General features: G+C 38.7%; 1 protein-coding gene across 2 annotated transcripts in view; it reads left to right on the top strand.

The window, feature by feature from the left end:
• The window catches only part of LOC139454168 (short transient receptor potential channel 7-like), a 77,065-nt gene that overhangs the window by 23,426 nt on the left and 35,666 nt on the right, over positions 1-17,973 (top strand). For both annotated transcript variants that reach the window (XM_071235711.1, XM_071235712.1), the window contains exons 3-5: positions 5,463-5,621; positions 13,067-13,558; positions 14,096-14,269. In XM_071235711.1, coding sequence (XP_071091812.1) covers positions 5,463-5,621; positions 13,067-13,558; positions 14,096-14,269 — 825 coding nt within the window. The remainder of the gene's footprint in view (positions 1-5,462; positions 5,622-13,066; positions 13,559-14,095; positions 14,270-17,973) is intronic.

The following is a 17,973-nucleotide window of genomic DNA, read 5'->3' as shown; positions in this document are numbered from 1 at the left end:
ATAGTTCAGTTTAACATTTTGACCGTATGGTCATATTGGTCGTGGATATTATATATTACAATGTGTTAAAAGAAGGTATAAACTATTAATCACCCTTTGTGTAAACATATCATCACATATAGATCAAAGCACTCGCAGTTCGAGTGTACAGTCCAGTATGTTTAAAATTGAAAGCAAAACCCAATACTGAAACAGCGTATACGCTTACTAAGTTTTCACTGATGAAGAACAAACACGTACGTAGCAAATACTACGTGTGTTTTTGTACCTGCAAAACGTTTTAATCAACAGTGCCTCGTGTTCACTCTATACAGTGTCAACTGTGTATTGACGTCGTTCTCAATGCAATGTTTGTATTTCACAGACAAGGTGCGCAGGGAGATAAGCATTGCCATTAAGAGATAAAGTGCGTAAACCGTGACAATAATTGTGTGAAATGTACTTAATGGAAAAGGGCAAAAAACAGTTTCCTCCTGGGTAATGAACTGTTTTGTGCCGTGATGTTCCTCTAATGCAAGTTATTTTTCAATCTGACAAAGTGATTTTTTTAGATACAGATTTGTATTACACTTTGTCATGTTTGTATTTTTTATCTAGGGATCGGTTAAACGTGGCAGAAAGAGGGCAAGTCTTCTGTATTCGACAATCTAAGGTTTATGATATTCTAGATGAATGCATCACTGTATAGGACACACGTGTTAAATCAATTAGTCACTGAAATATTCATGCAATAAACATTCGCGATTTTAAACACAAATTGTACCGACCTTGTAGCGAAATTCGTGTGTATAGGTCGTGAGGATTCAAATTCCCCATTTTACATTACAGCAGTTTGAAAGTAATATATAAATTGTTGACTTTTGAAAACACAGTATGCAAACACGCTACCCCGATGTAGATGTGTGTTGTGCACACATATAATTTCCTCACAATTATATTAACACAAGATAAATAGATATGGACAGTTCTATATATATATAATTAAATAAGTGGAGTAAGATTGAACACAGTCATTGGCTGGCGCTTTCAACTCGTACCACGTAGAGTCTCATCCGGAGATTGGCCTGATGAGACTCATATGTGGTACGAGATGAAATAAAGCCAATAAAGACTGTGTTCGATCTTACTCCACTTTTTTAATTATTACTATATGTATATATCAATATCTAGAACTACCCATATCTATTTATCTTGTTTTAATACAATTGTAAGGATGAATCACTTATTACTGGTTTCATTTCCATGTACATCGTTATCAAAACAGAGCTGTATATTCGTAACTATGTTATTGTTAGCAAGTTTCAAATGCTTGTTATTTCATTTGCAACCGAAATATCTATCGCTGGTTGTTGGATATGTAATATGCAGTTTCCCAGGTAAATATATATAATGAAGCAGATAACAGATAGTATGTACGTATGTTCCCCTTTGCTCATACGACAATCACTCATGCCTAAACACATATTCGGATATTCAATATAACACTTCAGAATTGACGTCAAAGATATTGCAATAATCATATCGGACGTATACGACGAGGCAGTTGACAAGAACGGAATTAGTCACGTAGTCCAGCGCTGCTGCATATATGATAACTAGACTGTATGAACTCTGTATCGACTGGAAGACTAGTTTACATTTGGCTGATCAATTAGAAAACTAATACAAGGGCGTAGCCTAACTCCTATGGATAAGGTCTCCACGTATAAGCTACGCACGTGACAATGAAGGGCCTTCGATCAAACAGGGCGCATGCTTCCTTAGTCTATCGTTGTAATAACTGTATTTGATAGTAACCATTGCCACATATACATGTATTAACAATAAACCTAATCTTTTGGATCAGTTCAAAGCTCGTGAATAGCAACATTCTACAAACCTGAATTATACAAATATGTGTGTACTGTCAGTTTATATGTTTCAGATGTTTATCTGATCAACAGAGCTTGGGAAATAAACATTCTAACATTACATTTAGGAGGGCGTGAAATACTGTTATAGAAAAGGCTAACAAAGAAATTTTGTTTGGAAAGCGAAATTTCCTAGCCTTGGATTTCAACTGGTCCAATTCAACATACATTTTACCTCGCCTCACTTGGTTTAAAACAAACTACGCATTACAATATGAAAAAACAATGTAACCCAAACTTTCGCTAGAGTTAACATGAGAAATGTGGGTCATTGTGACAGGGTGAAATGGCTTCATGCTTCAACAACAGGAAACATCAACTCCGTGCTCCGTGACAAGTGTGAAGCTTCATAGCCATGTCAATTACTGACATTCGAATGCTCTCCTATTTCCAAAGCTTGATAGTTAGTAAGGAAACATAGCGAGTTCATGTTGGCTACATAACGAGTTACTGTGTGTATAACCCACAGAACAACAGTCTAGGGCATTTTTTAATGGCTCTCATTTGTGCTTGGGGGGAACTAGCATGATGAAAGTCATCAGTATTGATTGGTTCCTGGCTATATTGCCCTGGTGTTATCTCCGATAACGGTGTATAGGTAGGAACATGTGATAATCATCCACACGTATGATGCGTTAATATTCATGTTGTAAGTATGCATATATAGAACGATTATGTAATAAAATCGTAAATGCAATGTAAAATATCATGCTCTTTAACTGACCGATTCCCTTCCACCATACTCCCCTTTCTAACCATACCAACCCCGTTCAAATCAAATCATTCATATGCCCTTCCAAATCCCTTTCCAAGAATATCTCTTCCCTGTTCATCTCTCATATCCCCTTCCCCACCCAATCTCCTGAACTCCCTTCCAACTTCATATGTTATATCCCCCTACCCCATCCAATCTCCTTTATTCCCTTCCAACTTCATATGTCATTTCCCGTTCCCCATCCAATCTCTTTTATTCCCTTCCCACGTCATATGTTATATCCCCCTACCCCATCCAGTCTTCTTTATTCCCTACCAACGTCATATGTTATATCCCCCTACCCCATCCAATCTCCTTTATTCCCTTCCCACGTCACATGTAATATCACCTACCCCATCCAATCTTCTTTATTCCCTTCCCACGTCATATGTTATATCCCCCTACCCCATCCAATCTCCTTTATTCCCTTCCCACGTCATATGTTATATCCCCTACCCCATCCAATCTCCTGAACTCCCTTCCCACGTCATATGTAACATCACCTACCCCATCCAATCTCCTTTATTCCCTTCCCACGTCATATGTTATATCCCCTACCCCATCCAATCTCCTGAACTCCCTTCCCACGTCATATGTAACATCACCTACCCCATCCAATCTCCTTTATTCCCTTCCAACTTCATATGTCATTTCCCCTTCCCCATCCAATCTTCTTTATTCCCTTCCCATGTCATATGCTATATCCCCCTACCCCATCCAATCTCCTTTATTCCCTTCCCATGTCATATGTTATATCCCCCTACCCCATCCAATCTCCTTGATTCCCTTCCCACGTCATATGTTATATCCCCTTACCCCATCCAATCTCATTAATTCCTTTCCCACGTCACATGTCATATCCCCCTTCCCCGTCCAATCTCCTTTATTCCCTTCCCATGTCACATGTAACATCACCTACCCCATCCAATCTTCTTTATTCCCTTCCCACGTCACATGTCATATCCCCCTTCCCCGTCCAATCTCCTTTATTCCCTACCAACGTCATATGTTATATCCCCCTACCCCATCCAATCTTCTTTATTCCCTTCCCACGTCATATGTTATATCCCCTTACCCCATCCAATCTCCTATATTCCCTTCCCACGTCACATGTAATATCCCCCTACCCCATCCAATCTTCTTTATTCCCTTCCCACGTCATATGTAACATCACCTACCCCATCCAATCTTCTTTATTCCCTTCCCACGTCATATGTTATATCCCCTACCCCATCCAACCTCCTTTATTCCCTTCCCACGTCATATGTTATATCACCTACCCCATCCAATCTTCTTTATTCCCTTCCCACGTCATATGTTATATTCCCTACCCCATCCAATCTCATCAATTCCTTTCCCACGTCATATGTCATATCCCCTTCCCCATCCGATCTCCTTAATTACCTTCGCACGCGATATGCCATACCCCCTTCCCCATCCGATCTCCTGTACTCCCCTCCCATATCCACTTCTCCGTCTATTCTCCTGTACTACCTTCCCACTTCATATCTCAAATCCCCTTCCCATTCCATCTCATTACATCCCCTTCCCTATCCAATCAACCCCTGTACCGCCTTCACAAATTACCTTCACTGACCACTCAATGGTACTCCCTTCCAATTTTATCCCTCATATCCCTTTCACATCCAATTCCCTTTACTCCCTTATCATTTCCAAAATCCCTTCCCCATCCAATCAAATATTCTTCCTTCGTACTTCATTTCTGATTACCCCTTCTCAATTCAATGTCCCCTCCACATCCAACGTCTTGGATATCACTTCTCATATCCCCTTCCCCCATTCATAACTGAACTCTTGTCCCTCGAGGCTACTGTCACAAATGAGTGGATAAATGGTGGATGAATAATATACAACCTCTACTTATCTATTTACGTGATAATGAGAAACCGGCAATTATAAGTCCATGTGCATAATTAACCAACACTACCAAACAGCAACCCCTATCGCGACACACATAATGTGTTGACCTGGAACGTCCGATGTAGAAGGCACTTAGTCTGTTTGCAGATGACCAATTTCAGATACCACTATGTATGCGAAACCCCTGTTCAGAAATGTAAGAAAATCATAGAGAGAACGAGATACGTTTGGGTTGTGTAATACTGTGTGTCCTTGTCAAAATAGTATAGGTTCTTCATGAATGCGTTTCAAGTATTTATCATGTTTGATATATTAATCAGACACACTCGTACATAAACTTCCAACTTTGAAAGAAGACCACACGTTGAAAACATGAAGGCAAAAAAGCTCTGTAGTCGGCCATCCACATTTGGTGGTCCACCCCAGATACACTGCATAAACAGTCCTTTGTGCAAAGTAGCTTGGGTTATTCCGATGCCCTAGGCCGACGCCTCATAAACTGCCCGATAGAATCTTGCATGGGAACATATCAATATTGTACACAAAGTTTTCAGAAGGAAATGGCCAGGCAGTCCATGAGGAATATATGGTTTGTTTGTTTGTTAATTGCTTCACACCACATTCAGAAATATTCAAGCGTATCACTGTAATCAATAGTGTCTGGCCCAAACACACCAGTGATTGATATTATGATCAAACCCCGGACCTTCCGCTCTCCGGGCGGAGCGAGTATGGTTTTACAGACCTATTTGCAATATTGCAGCTTTATGGTGGAGAGAGATACCACTATCTTGGCTTAGAAGTGTTCCATGTTGGGAATCGAACCCGTGTCTTCGGAGCGACTAACAAACCAACTTTTTTTCTGCTAAGCATGTTCAATATGAGAGTATATATATACAGTCCTTTGTAATTCTCAGTTTGCGGACGCGGAGGAAGAGTTTATCCACGCCGCGGAGTTTGGTGACATTCCCAATGTGAAGAAGTTGCTGTCTGAGTACCCGGAACTCAACCCTGACTGCATTGATGCCTTAGGGAGGACGGCCTTACGTCTAGCCGTCAAGAACGAGCACCTTGAGGTAGGTAAACGTTGTCACAGTGGACTTGAAGCTCGGAGAAGTTGGGGTTTGTAAGTGAAGGGATATACCTAGAAAATCTTACAATATCACCTCTTGCAGCACGGCTAGTGATGAAGTATCTTAGTATTGACCTTTTCACACTTTCGCCATCTTGGATCGAAAACGAGTCTTGGAGAGCATAGCGCCATGCAGTGTGAGTCGCATCAGCTGATAGGGAACAGAGAGCACGTTGTGAAGAGGAATTCCATATTCCCGTATTTCACTGATGGACATTTCAAACCAAAAATGGTATCCTCTGTATCTAATATAAAAATATTGCACATTTAATCCTAACGTCCAACTAAAATATGCCTGTAATACACTGGAATTTGCATTTTGCTGTCAGGATCCCGGAAGTGAATCGAAAGGTGCATTTTGAGATACGTATTTCCGAAATAGATTGGTTTATCATAACCTCGTCGGCATATGGGTACAATGTGATGACAGAAGTTTTGTATCGTAAATGAACTGCATAACACGAAACACATCCGTGTATTTTGCTAATATGCTCAGTCAACGCGTGGCTTGGCGAACTCGAGATCGTCGATCATGTTTGTTTCACGTTTCATAGTGGTGTTTGCTGCACCACGCACTATCGTTTTGACATGAGTCAAGTTGACTTAAGATACTTTTTCTGCAATGATTGTCATCGAAACATATCACGATGTAAATGAAATAATTCGAGTGCCAAAAAAAATATTCAGAAGGGGCGATAACTCTATTCAGTGTGTACAATGACAGATGAAACTTTACTTTTCCTTCAATCATCACTTATTTACCTATTATTGGCGATTAAGATTGCACCGTGCTCGACAAAAGTAATAATGTGTTAAATGTTTAAAATAAGTTAAAATTAAAAAACAATAAATATAGATATTGCATGAAATAGAAGAAATAGAAGAATTGATACAAACATCAACTTCTTGAACACCCTGACCTAATCCTATATGATGATAGGGAATTGGATACCAAAAAAAGGCTACTAATACAATTATCCTGAATAGTATGAAAATGTCAGATATGGGTACAGATAGCATAACAAAAGATGAAAAGGAATCAACTTCAATTTGTAATCAAACCAAGATAAAATATATGTACCGGTACAAATTATGTCGATGGAATGAGACAAAATTAAAAATAAACTAATCAGCATATATCAATCACTTTAAAGAGGTTAAAATAGGTAATGTGTCATTTATGACATCAAATTGAAAGCCAAATGTTAGTTTGCTGTTCCTTTTTAGTCATAGCAGTACAATAATGAATAATTTGTTTGATTTTAGAATGTAAATAGAAACCATGTCAGCAGATTAATACAAGAATTAAGGTTACAATCTAGTTCTATAGATTACACTTCAGTTCAGAGTTACAAGGAAAAATCTAAATTGTCTTCTTTCAAACTGTTGTATACTCTTTCTTTGACTCTGATCATGAAACCAAAAACTATTAAACAAAATTACAAGAATTGTGGAATAGAAAAATTAAGTTTGGCAACCTCCAGGATAAGATTTAGAGTCTGTAAGTGTCCGTTCATGCAGATAAATGTATGATTTGATAATGCTTATGACCAAACAAAAATATTTCTTTTCATAAAGTTTCAATAATAAATATACAAGTATATATTTACATCTTGAAAGTTGGGTATATGTAAATATTACATTATTTATGAATTATCCAAAAATGATTACATATACCATATCATACATGTAGATTATCAAGTTCCAGGATGAGAAAATCAGAATTTCGAAGGAAGTATTGAAATTATGCCATAGTGATATGATTTCAATTATTAAATCATTGAGATATCTCAATAAAGGTTCAGAATGCTTAAAATATATCCATAATTTTCATTTGTTTAGTTTTTCTCAGATATTACCACAATCTGATAATAGTATCTGTGTTACCTTGGTCTATGAACATCCCAACCTCAAGTTTTACCCCCAAAATGGAATAAAAATTCATCTTGGAGAATTATTAATGTTCCAAAGTCTGTTCAGTCAATAATAAAAGGGGCGGTCGGGTAGCCTAGTGGTTAAAGCGTTCGCTCGTCACGCCGAAGACCAGGGTTCGATTCCCGACATGGGTACAATGTGTGAAGTCCATTTCTGGTGTCCTCCGCCGTGATATTGCTGGAATATTGCTAAAGCGGCGTAAAACCATACTCACTCACTCACTCACTCAATAATAAAATGTTAAAGTGGGTCGGGGAAAAAAAACTACGGATATATCATCCCCAAACATTGTTATTTTTTCTATGTTTCCAAAACAACCTGGAAACCAGATAATTAAAATCAATTCTTATATTCAGAACAGGCAAATAGAATGTGTGCTGGTTCAATCTAAAATCATCTGGATTCTTTATATTTCACAATCTGGATTTCTCATATTTAACAAACCAAAATTGTCATGTCTTTATTTCTCACAATATAAGCTTGTTTATCCTCCACTTCAGATATTCAGACTTTTCAAAACTTAAAATAGCACGGGTGTGTTTGTCAGTCAAAAGAACCTAATTAAATTCGAGGGGAATATAATGTTCTTGTTAGTAAAATAAATGGTACAATGCGTCTTTTTAGAATAGTTTTATTCAAACATCATGAGTCAAATATTGGCAATGTTGTGGAGTGAGTGAATATGGCTTTTAACTTCCTCGTCCTATTTAAGTGAAATGTGACAGGAAGCACATTTAACCAGTGTGTTGCTATCAGCAGAAAGCTCCTCCAGACATCCATCATCGGAAATGGTTTCAATTTCAGCATATATCTTCTGCGTGAATTCAGTTGAAATATTACACCTCATGATAACTAATCTGTCCACATTGACAACTAGAATAACTACTGTTCACAATCACAGCAGCACTAGTAGTTCTAGATGTCTAATATTTTATTGGAATGCATTTGAGTCCATTATAATTTACATCAAATACACAACTGATGCAAAATTCTGATTTGTTTATGATTGTAAATTCTCAATAGGTTACGATAAGATAAAGAAAATCAAAATATCAATTAAGTTAGTTTCCGACATCTATCTGGATATGGTCAAAAGGTCAATATTTTCTACTCGACTTCAAATACAACTTGCAAAGTTATTTAAATTTACACCTTGACTAAAACACATGAATAAATGGTTTGGGTTAATGGTGTGTAAACAATGAATTATTCTTTACACGACCCCAGTAGGATTTGTATTAAGTCTGTTCAGCTACCTTAAACTGCACTGGGAGTTACCATAATATGTGCGTATATTGTAATGATTTGCCAAACAATCTTGACGTTTCCCAATACTCGTGTGAAAAACATGGTTTGTTAGTGCACAGATTTTAAAGGCACAAACTGATCAATTCCTGATTCTCGTAAGTCGGGCTAATGTTGTTTGTTGCTATGATGGGCTTCAGGTATCCTGCTCTTGGTAGAGGCCTGACCGTGTACGCTAATTAGTAACAGGAGAATACCTCCCATCCCACTTAGTGCACCTCGGGGGCATATAGAAGTGGCTAATGTGGAGAATGGCTGCATTTGCACCACTGTTTTGTTCAGATATTGTTAAGTAGAGGCTAATGTGTGTCTTTATGTTAAATTAATTATTTAACACTATGCCCACGACAGGTACAACATGTTCAGTTTACATGTAGATCTAATCAACTAAAACATGGTAGATGTGTACAGATGTGTATTTATTATCAATAGAGTTAAGGTAACCGATTGAAACAAAATTCAACAAAATCTGATAAAGGAACATGTTTTTCCTGCCAACAATTCCAATTGTGTATATCTTCGATATAACATCATATTTATATTTTAGTTATTCAAAGCAAAATATCGAAGCCGATATCAGAAAATACATGTGTCCGTAGATAAATTGGTACTACAGTGAGTGAGTTGGGTTTAACGCCGCTTTTAGCAGTATTCCAGTTACATCGCGGCGTTGGTACTACAAATGTTCTCTGTTATGAGTTTAAAATTGCAAAAAGACATTCAATTATAGGTATATAATTCCACATATCTTTTAAGTGATATTGTCATAATATTGATTTCGTGTCAACTGCATCTTCAGATATTGCTCTCATTTTCTCAAACATTTGGTTTGGTAGTGTGGACTGTATATTCCCTAGGGATCTGAGAATGAAATTAAAGTGCACACTGATTCCATTGACAGCGGTAATAATGCGCTTTGAGCATGATATTCAGCATGGAAAATACGCCATATAAATGGACTATTATTATAATAATTTTTTTATAAAAATCAACTCAGGGATACATTTCTTCAGGTATTTAAGTGATTGATTATCTCCATCACAGTTCGGTTCTCGTTAATGCCAGATACCACAATAACGTTGATTAGAAGACTGTGGTTTGTGATAGCCGGTTTTCGCTTTAACAGACCTTATTATTCCCATACATTCGATATGACAATAAAAAATAAGAAACTATGAACTTTATCAATAGTTATTTAAAACATACTTCGTTACATGAAGTGTTATATCTAAATTATATAATAATTCCAGATTTTAATCTGCACGAGAGTGCACAAATATATCTGACATAAATGTTTGCATGGACGAACGATGCCGCCATTATTTTACCATTTCGATAATTTGGGATCGTGACGGCGAAGATTAATATTCAATGACATCGGCCATGATGAGACCAGTGCATTCAGAACCACTATAAATAACACCAGCATGCAAATAACTGTAAATGTCAGCTGTAAAACCAAGCGCTTTTAGAGCATGTGTCATGCTTGATGGCATGCCATGTGACATGTTTAATGACATATCATTTTGCTAAGAGCAAAACGTCAGCATAGAACTGTCGATTATGAAACATCGGGAGGCGTCAATGACAAATGAGGTCGGATGGTGTTTTCTCTGACAATTATTGCAACAAAAATGTTTGTTCAAGTAAAGAATAAATTATCATTAAAAAACACCGATCGATGATTAAATCCATGCGTGGGGAGTGAATCGGACACTGTTATAAAATACGTGATGTCGTCGATATGTAGTGACATTGATTTCAAATACCCTGAAAATATTGACACAATAAGAGCAAGTGTGAGATACTCGTTTGTGTACAACAGTTCAACAGTTTCACTGCTGAAAGGAGGACCACTCATTTGTCAATAACATAACTTGTGTTAATAGTTATTAAGATTCATTTACGTATATCGCTGACCATATGTTTACATTGAAAAGAGCGACTTTCAAAGGGATACGAATTATAGTCTTTATTTTTTTATAATTTTTTTATTTTTTCAATCATTTTACGTTTATTTGATAAAATATGACATTCCAGTACATAGTTGATTAATCATCTAAATAGATGATGGCATGTTGACCAAAATTTATAGAATAGGCCAATGTCACACTCAATAATCGCTGCACATTTAGTAAGGTTATAGTAGTTTCTTATTTCGTTCTGAAAGACTTGAAATGACGGGAGTTTTTCATTTAACTTTCTTTTAAATATAAGGTTTTTGTTATAAAAAAAGATGATATTTAGAGGGTCATTACGCTTTTTTGGAAAGCCAATCATCACATGTTTCTTTGTAATTTCGATTTGGATGTTCGCCTTTTGAAGTAGCCAAACTTCAAGTTGACGCCAGATTTGCTGAACCATATTACAGGACCAGAAAAGATAGATTGGGGTCTCGATATCAACAGAACAAAAACTGCAATTTCGACTTTCAACATAACCTAATTTACACAAGAAAACATTAGTAGGATGTATATGATGAAGTATTTTGTATTGGAGCCATTGCAGTTTAGTGTCTCTCGTCCATCGAAAAGGCATTAGAAAGGCGAAAAGAAAAGTCTTTAGTTAAAAGGATATAATCTCATATGTAAAGTTTGTTAGTGAAAGTTGGTGAATTAGTGAAAGCAACGAATACTACGGTTCCATCGCTGGGACGATCCGGGCCATTGTTATAATATGGCACCATATAGATGTATATAATGTGGCACCATTGTTATAAGACGCCATATAGTAAGTGAAACCGCATGTTGATACCACCCTCTGTCCTAGATACGACCACAGGCCGTTGAGTATTCGACAAATTTGTAGATGTTACATGTGTGTCGAAATAATGTTCAGTGAATTATTCCACGTAGATAGAATAGAGAAAGATCATGTTCCACTCATCTTGTGACGGCGGAAAGGAGAGATCTTAAAGTAAGCATAGATCCATTCCCCCGTCACGAGATGAGAGAAACATGATATTTCACGTGACACATGGAATATTCTATTTACAATATACGTTTTGTTGCAAATGTAAAACCTTGAAACGTAAATTCGCCCAACCTAACACGCAAGGACGTTTCACCGCCCCTTGTAATTGCGAAATATCAAGTGTTATGTTCACTGCAAAGAAAATATCTCTTTTCTCAACTTCAGAAAACTCAGTTTTTCACACCTGACGTCTATAATAAATACATGTATGCTGGTAAGACTGACAGCACATAATTCGCAGAAAGAAAGACCAGACGTATCGATTTTGTCTGGCGAATTACACTTTATTGAATAGAGAACTTGATCATAAAACTAATCAATGTTTGATAATAAATAACATTGGATGATGAATAGACACTATATGTCAATAGGAATAAGGAAACTTCTAGGAGTGTGGCTAAGTAATTGCCCCCACCACCTGTATTATAATCTTTCTCCAGTTATCCCGGTGTAAAGACAGCCCGTTGAGCTTCCAATTATCAAGATGTTCAGTTGGGCTTGTCGGGATCAAGGCATCACGATAAACATCTTAGTATCAAGACGTTCCGTGTAGCTTCTTGGTATCAAGTCGTTTAGCGGAGCTTCTTGGTATCAAGATATCCGGGGTAGCTTCTCGGTATCAATGTGTTCTGGTGTAATTCTCGGTATCAAGATGTCTTATTTGAGCTAGTCAGTATCAGCATGTTCCGGTATCAAGACATTCCAGGCTGCTGATCGGTATCGATGCGTTCCAATGAGCTTCTCTGTAGCAAGACGTTCCAGTGAACTTCTAGGTATCAATATGTTCCGCTGAGCTCGTTGGTACCAGAAAGTCCCAGAAATGTTATCAATATCAAGACGTTCCAATGAACTTCTAGGTATCAATATGTTCCGCTGAGCTCGTTGGTACCAGAAAGTTCCAGAAATGTTATCGGTATCAAGACGTTACAATGAACTTCTCGGTAACAGGACGTTCCAAAGAGCTTCTCTGCATTAAGACGTTCAATGAGCTTCTTTGTATAAATACGTTCCAGTAAACATCTAGGTATCAAGGCGTTCAAGGTATCTTTTCGACATTCTGTGTGTTCGAAACCCAGAACCCCTTGATTATTACCATTGCTCGCAATATTTGGTTTCATCAGACAATCTGCTCCTCAGTTTTGGCTTTCCTCCAACTTTAAGCTAACTCTTTTCCAGGTGGTTGAGGTGCTACTGGACCGGTCCAACCAGCAGCACATATACGAGGCGGTTCTCCAGGCCATCAGCGCCGGGCATGTCCAGATAGCCGAGACGATCCTCAAGCACAAGCGGTATGTAGACATGTGGCGGGAGAGAAGGAAACTAGGCGACCAGGAGGGTTTCTACAAGACAGCGAACGCTGAGTCTCAGTTCTCCCCGGACATCACGCCCTTGATGCTTGCCTCCCAGAAGAATCAGTACGAAATAGTCCAGTTGCTCCTCTTGAGAGACGAGAGGATCCAGAAGCCTCACAAGTACAGCTGTGGGTGCAATGAATGTGACAACAAAATGAGGTTCGATCAGCTCCGGCTTGCGAAGTACAGGCTGAACGCTTACAGAGGCTTGTCGAGTGAGGCGTATATCTCCCTCTCAAGTAAAGATCCTATTCTCACGGCGTTCGAGTTGGCGGCCGAGCTGAGGAAGTTATCTAAACTTGAAAAGCATTTTAAGGTATTAGACCTTATGCAAATATGTTTTTTACAGTTTAAATTGACCATATTTGCTATTGAAGTATTACAAAGAATGTGTAAGTGTTATGTTAACATGTAATTTATCAAATACTTCAATTTCATCTCACGAAACGACTAACAAGATTGAAGGAAAGGACACCACAACAAATGTGATCAATGACATGCACACATCTGTAATATCCACGACTACAGAAACCGGAAGGATTTGGATACCTGACCGTATTAGATCGAGACATATACATCTATCGAGACATATTGAGACATATGAAATGCAAATGAGATGTATTTCCCGTATTTATCCTCTTATGCCTTGTCATTCTCCACAATGTACTCGTTTTCAACACAATTGTGTCAATCATGCTGTTTCCATCCTTTCATGGCATACGGGTCCTTTATTTCCTGACAATCCAGTCACTTTTCAACCCAGTAAATGCAATTCAGTCCCATCCACTATTCCATCACTCTATGTCAATCGAGTTGTTTGTCGTAATAACCTAAGTACTTCGTTTCATAATAGTTGGAGTACCGACAATTGGCCGACCAACTCAGTGAATATGTTGTCAAACTTCTCGACCGGATTCGAACTCAGGAAGAGCTGGACCTCATCCTGAACAAAACCGGGGACCACACTACAGAAGCGTACGAGAACATGGCGAGATTTCAGCTAGCCCTCGACTACAAGGAAAAGAGGGTAAGTCATGTTTGATCAGAAAACACTATAATCACAATTTATGGCTGGGGAAAATGACTGTTTTCACTCAGCTGGATGTCAATTCAATGCGTCTAGATAGAACACAAGCCTCTGTTTTCCAAAAGTTTACAGTTGGGTGCAGCACGGATATTTGGAATCCCAAAAAGATGCATAGCACATGCAGGAAAATTATCAAAATTCTTTTATTTCTCAAATTAAATAAATATTATGAAAAAACAAATATACTCTGCAATTAAAAAAACCTGACAGACTGTTGCCGACATCCATACAAAATTAATACCAGAACTGTATTGGTCATTTCTGCATCGATTGGGATTGATTTGTGTGAAAAAAGACGTACTGAAAACATTTGGTGAAAAGATGGAAACATCGCAAAAACATCACTTGTTGGGCTAAGAACGTTGGGTTTTCATTTGCATACCATCACAATCCTACAGCAAGAGAAATTGTGAGTCCTTTTTAAAGATGAGGTATATGTCACTGCCAAAACCTACTTTTTAAAATTGCAACGCAGAAAGCTATTAATATATGGGTAAAACATTTTTATCGGTACATATCATCCAGTTTTGTGTATCGTCTCTCATTACTTTATACGAGTGGCGCTGTATTATTTTTTTTATGTAAAAACGTCTATTTTATCCTTGTTTTTATGATGTACAGCGCTTAAACGAAATAAAATATCTGTCTGTCAATTTGACGTCAATGGCATCAAGGTCACAGAGTATGGCTACAAATGCGTTCAGTTTGGTTCAGTGACGAGTGATGGTAGACGTCATGTTAACAGGTGTCGCGTGGACATTACGCACGAAACTGCATACAGGAAATGCAAAGATTTGGTAGTGGCAGTGTGATGATATGGAAGGCCATTTCCTATAACTGGCAGAACAGACTTAGTGAAAAATCAGGGAAATGTAACGGCACAATGTGACACGGATGAGATTCTTCGGCCACACGTCCTTCCCATTATGCAACAAGCGAATGACATTGTCCTACAAGAGAACGAACTCGCACGGCAAGACTGACAACAGCCTTTTTTCAGGAATCCCTACATCCAGGCCCTGCCATGGGTCTTCATGTCTCCAGATTTAAACTAAAAACATTTATGGGATGCACTGGACCAACGACCGCGAGCACGTCAGTAACAACCACAGGACTTCCGACAGTTGGCCTGTACCTTGTCTATTGACTCCCTAAACGTCAATCCCCACATTTCTGAACCATACTAAGATTGGAACAATTTTAGTATCAAATATATTTTTGGGTGATATCGAAGGACATGGTTCAAAAAAGTTCTTAATAATCTATAGACAGGAAAACTAGCCTTATAGGCTTATATAGCCAGAGTTTCACATGCTTTGGACCATGCTGACCTAGAAGATTCTACACTTCCTGGATTTAATAACTTTCAAACCAAACATCGAGCGTTATAGACGAGACATGTCCTATCACATGTAACATAGATTTGAATTTTCTCCAAAGTACTTTACAATACTGTAATAGCGACTGGTTTACGACTATCATTGTCTGAAGTACATTTGACTCCAAAGGCTAATTACCCTGTAGCCATGTCTCCATGACTTAATTGTCATTACGTTTTAGGCGCTAATCCCCGTTGTTAATTCTCACCAACATTTCATTGTATATTGACTGACAGCCAGCCTGGGCTACTATATCACTTCCCGTTAATTACTGTTATTTATAGTATGAATTGATTGCCTTAATTGTTCATCCCCTGAGCTGTGTCGGTTCATCACCCAAGAAGTCCCATGCTTGGTCAAATTAAAAACTACACATTTTTATACAAGGGACAAATGTATCAGAGAAGGTAATTTTTAATCATTAATGTCCAAAGAAGGATTTTAATTAACGGTGGTAACAATAATTTGTTCCAAGCACCTACGGTATTCGGTAATAACATCAACAGTTAAATCATAAGTCCCAAGCACGAGAATCTGATGGCACACAAGTTCAGTAGCGTGTATGGCCACCATGTGCGTTGACAACTGCCTCACAACATTGTGATGCTTGTGAACACATGATTGGGAAGACGACGCCATTGCTGCTGCAAAATGGTGCCAAGATCTTGCAAATTCTGTGGTTGGTTCTGGAGAGTGCGCAGACTTCTGCCCAGAGCATCCCAGACGTGTTCGATGGGATTGAGGTCGGGAGACCTTGACAGCCTGTCCATGACGTTGACTCCCGCATTCTGAAGGAAATTCCTTGTCATTATTGCTGTGTGGGGTATGGCATTGTTCTGTTGGAAGATCAAACCGGGTCCATGTGCTGCCATAAAAGGCAGAAGTTCTGGTGCCAGTACCTGGTCGCGGTAAGCAAGAAGCCTGGAACGTGCATTGCCACAGAAAGCACCCCACGCCATGACACTTCCGCCTCGAATCTGTCAACTTCCTGTACACAACACTGGGCGTAACGTTCATGGCGGCGCCTCCACAGCCTCGCCCTACCATCAGCAAATCGAAGATTAAATCGGGATTCATCACTGAAGACGACTTGATTCCAATTCCTCTGAGTCCATCGTAAGTGTCGCTGTGCCCACAATTGACGTTGACGTCAGTGTAATTGAGTCAGAATCTGCCCGCAGTATGGCCGTCGGGCTTGAAGGTGAGCAGTTTTCAGACGATTACGAACAGTTTGCGCACTCAGTCTACCCCTAAACAGTTAACTTCTGTAGCCGTCAAACATCGGTTACGGAGGTGACGAAAGACAATCTGACGATCCTCTGCATGTGACGTCACATGTGGTCGACCTGTTATCTGAAGACAATACGTGGCCATTACTGTTTAAATACACAATAAGGGCCCACAATGATAACTGGTCAAAATGATAAAAAAATTAGGATTGTGAAGTTTTTAATTTGGTTCAGTATATATATATGTGCTACCATTACACTGTTACTACGGTGTTAGTAAAGCTTGGTATTCCGAGTGCTGGTGTAGGGACGACCTCGAGCAGGATGTGCCGCTCGTAGGAAACGTCCTGAGGTTGAGCTGGAGCTCCCCTCACCTCATGTATGCCTGAGCTGGAAGGTCCGCTCATCGCTGTGTTCGTGTTGTCAGAGCAGGTGTTCCGCTCATTGTGCAATTGTGGTTTATTGTTTACATGTTGTGCATAAAACGTTCCGGAACAGTGATGTCGATTTATTCCTTGATTCCCCCAAGAGCTAATTCCCCGTCAACATGCGCGTTGACAATACCTTGTCAGCAATAGCAGATTTAATCTCATCCATGAGACGATCGCTATACCGTTGCCGTTTAACATTACAAACATTGCGGAATAGTTTCTTCACTTTCAAGATACTGTTTTGTATGAACGTCTGTTTTACATCTTCGTAGCAAATTCCAAAAAGCATATACATTACATTCATGATCAAACCAAACGGGTTGGTTTTTTCGATATACCACCCATCCTGGAATAAAATACTCTTAGCACAGCACCCGAAAAATGCAAAATCTCTATAAACTTACCAACAGCAATATTTACGTCAATATTAACCACACGTAAACACTCTTCTGTCAAGTGTACAGCTTCAGACAACGTAAGTCTATCCAAATATACTCGCTCATCATGTAGATTCCATCTATCTTTAACAACAGGTTCAGTGCCCAACTCACACTCACACCTCACATCAACATTGTCTACAGACTGAAACTGAAACCTACTCGTAA

This window comes from Haliotis cracherodii, unplaced genomic scaffold (genome assembly GCF_022045235.1).
Source record: "Haliotis cracherodii isolate W230 unplaced genomic scaffold, xgHalCrac1.p SCAF_10, whole genome shotgun sequence".
Classification (NCBI taxonomy): domain Eukaryota; kingdom Metazoa; phylum Mollusca; class Gastropoda; order Lepetellida; family Haliotidae; genus Haliotis; species Haliotis cracherodii.
The sequence above is the reverse complement of the archived record's forward strand: the minus strand, read 5'-3'. Positions and strand labels throughout refer to the sequence as shown.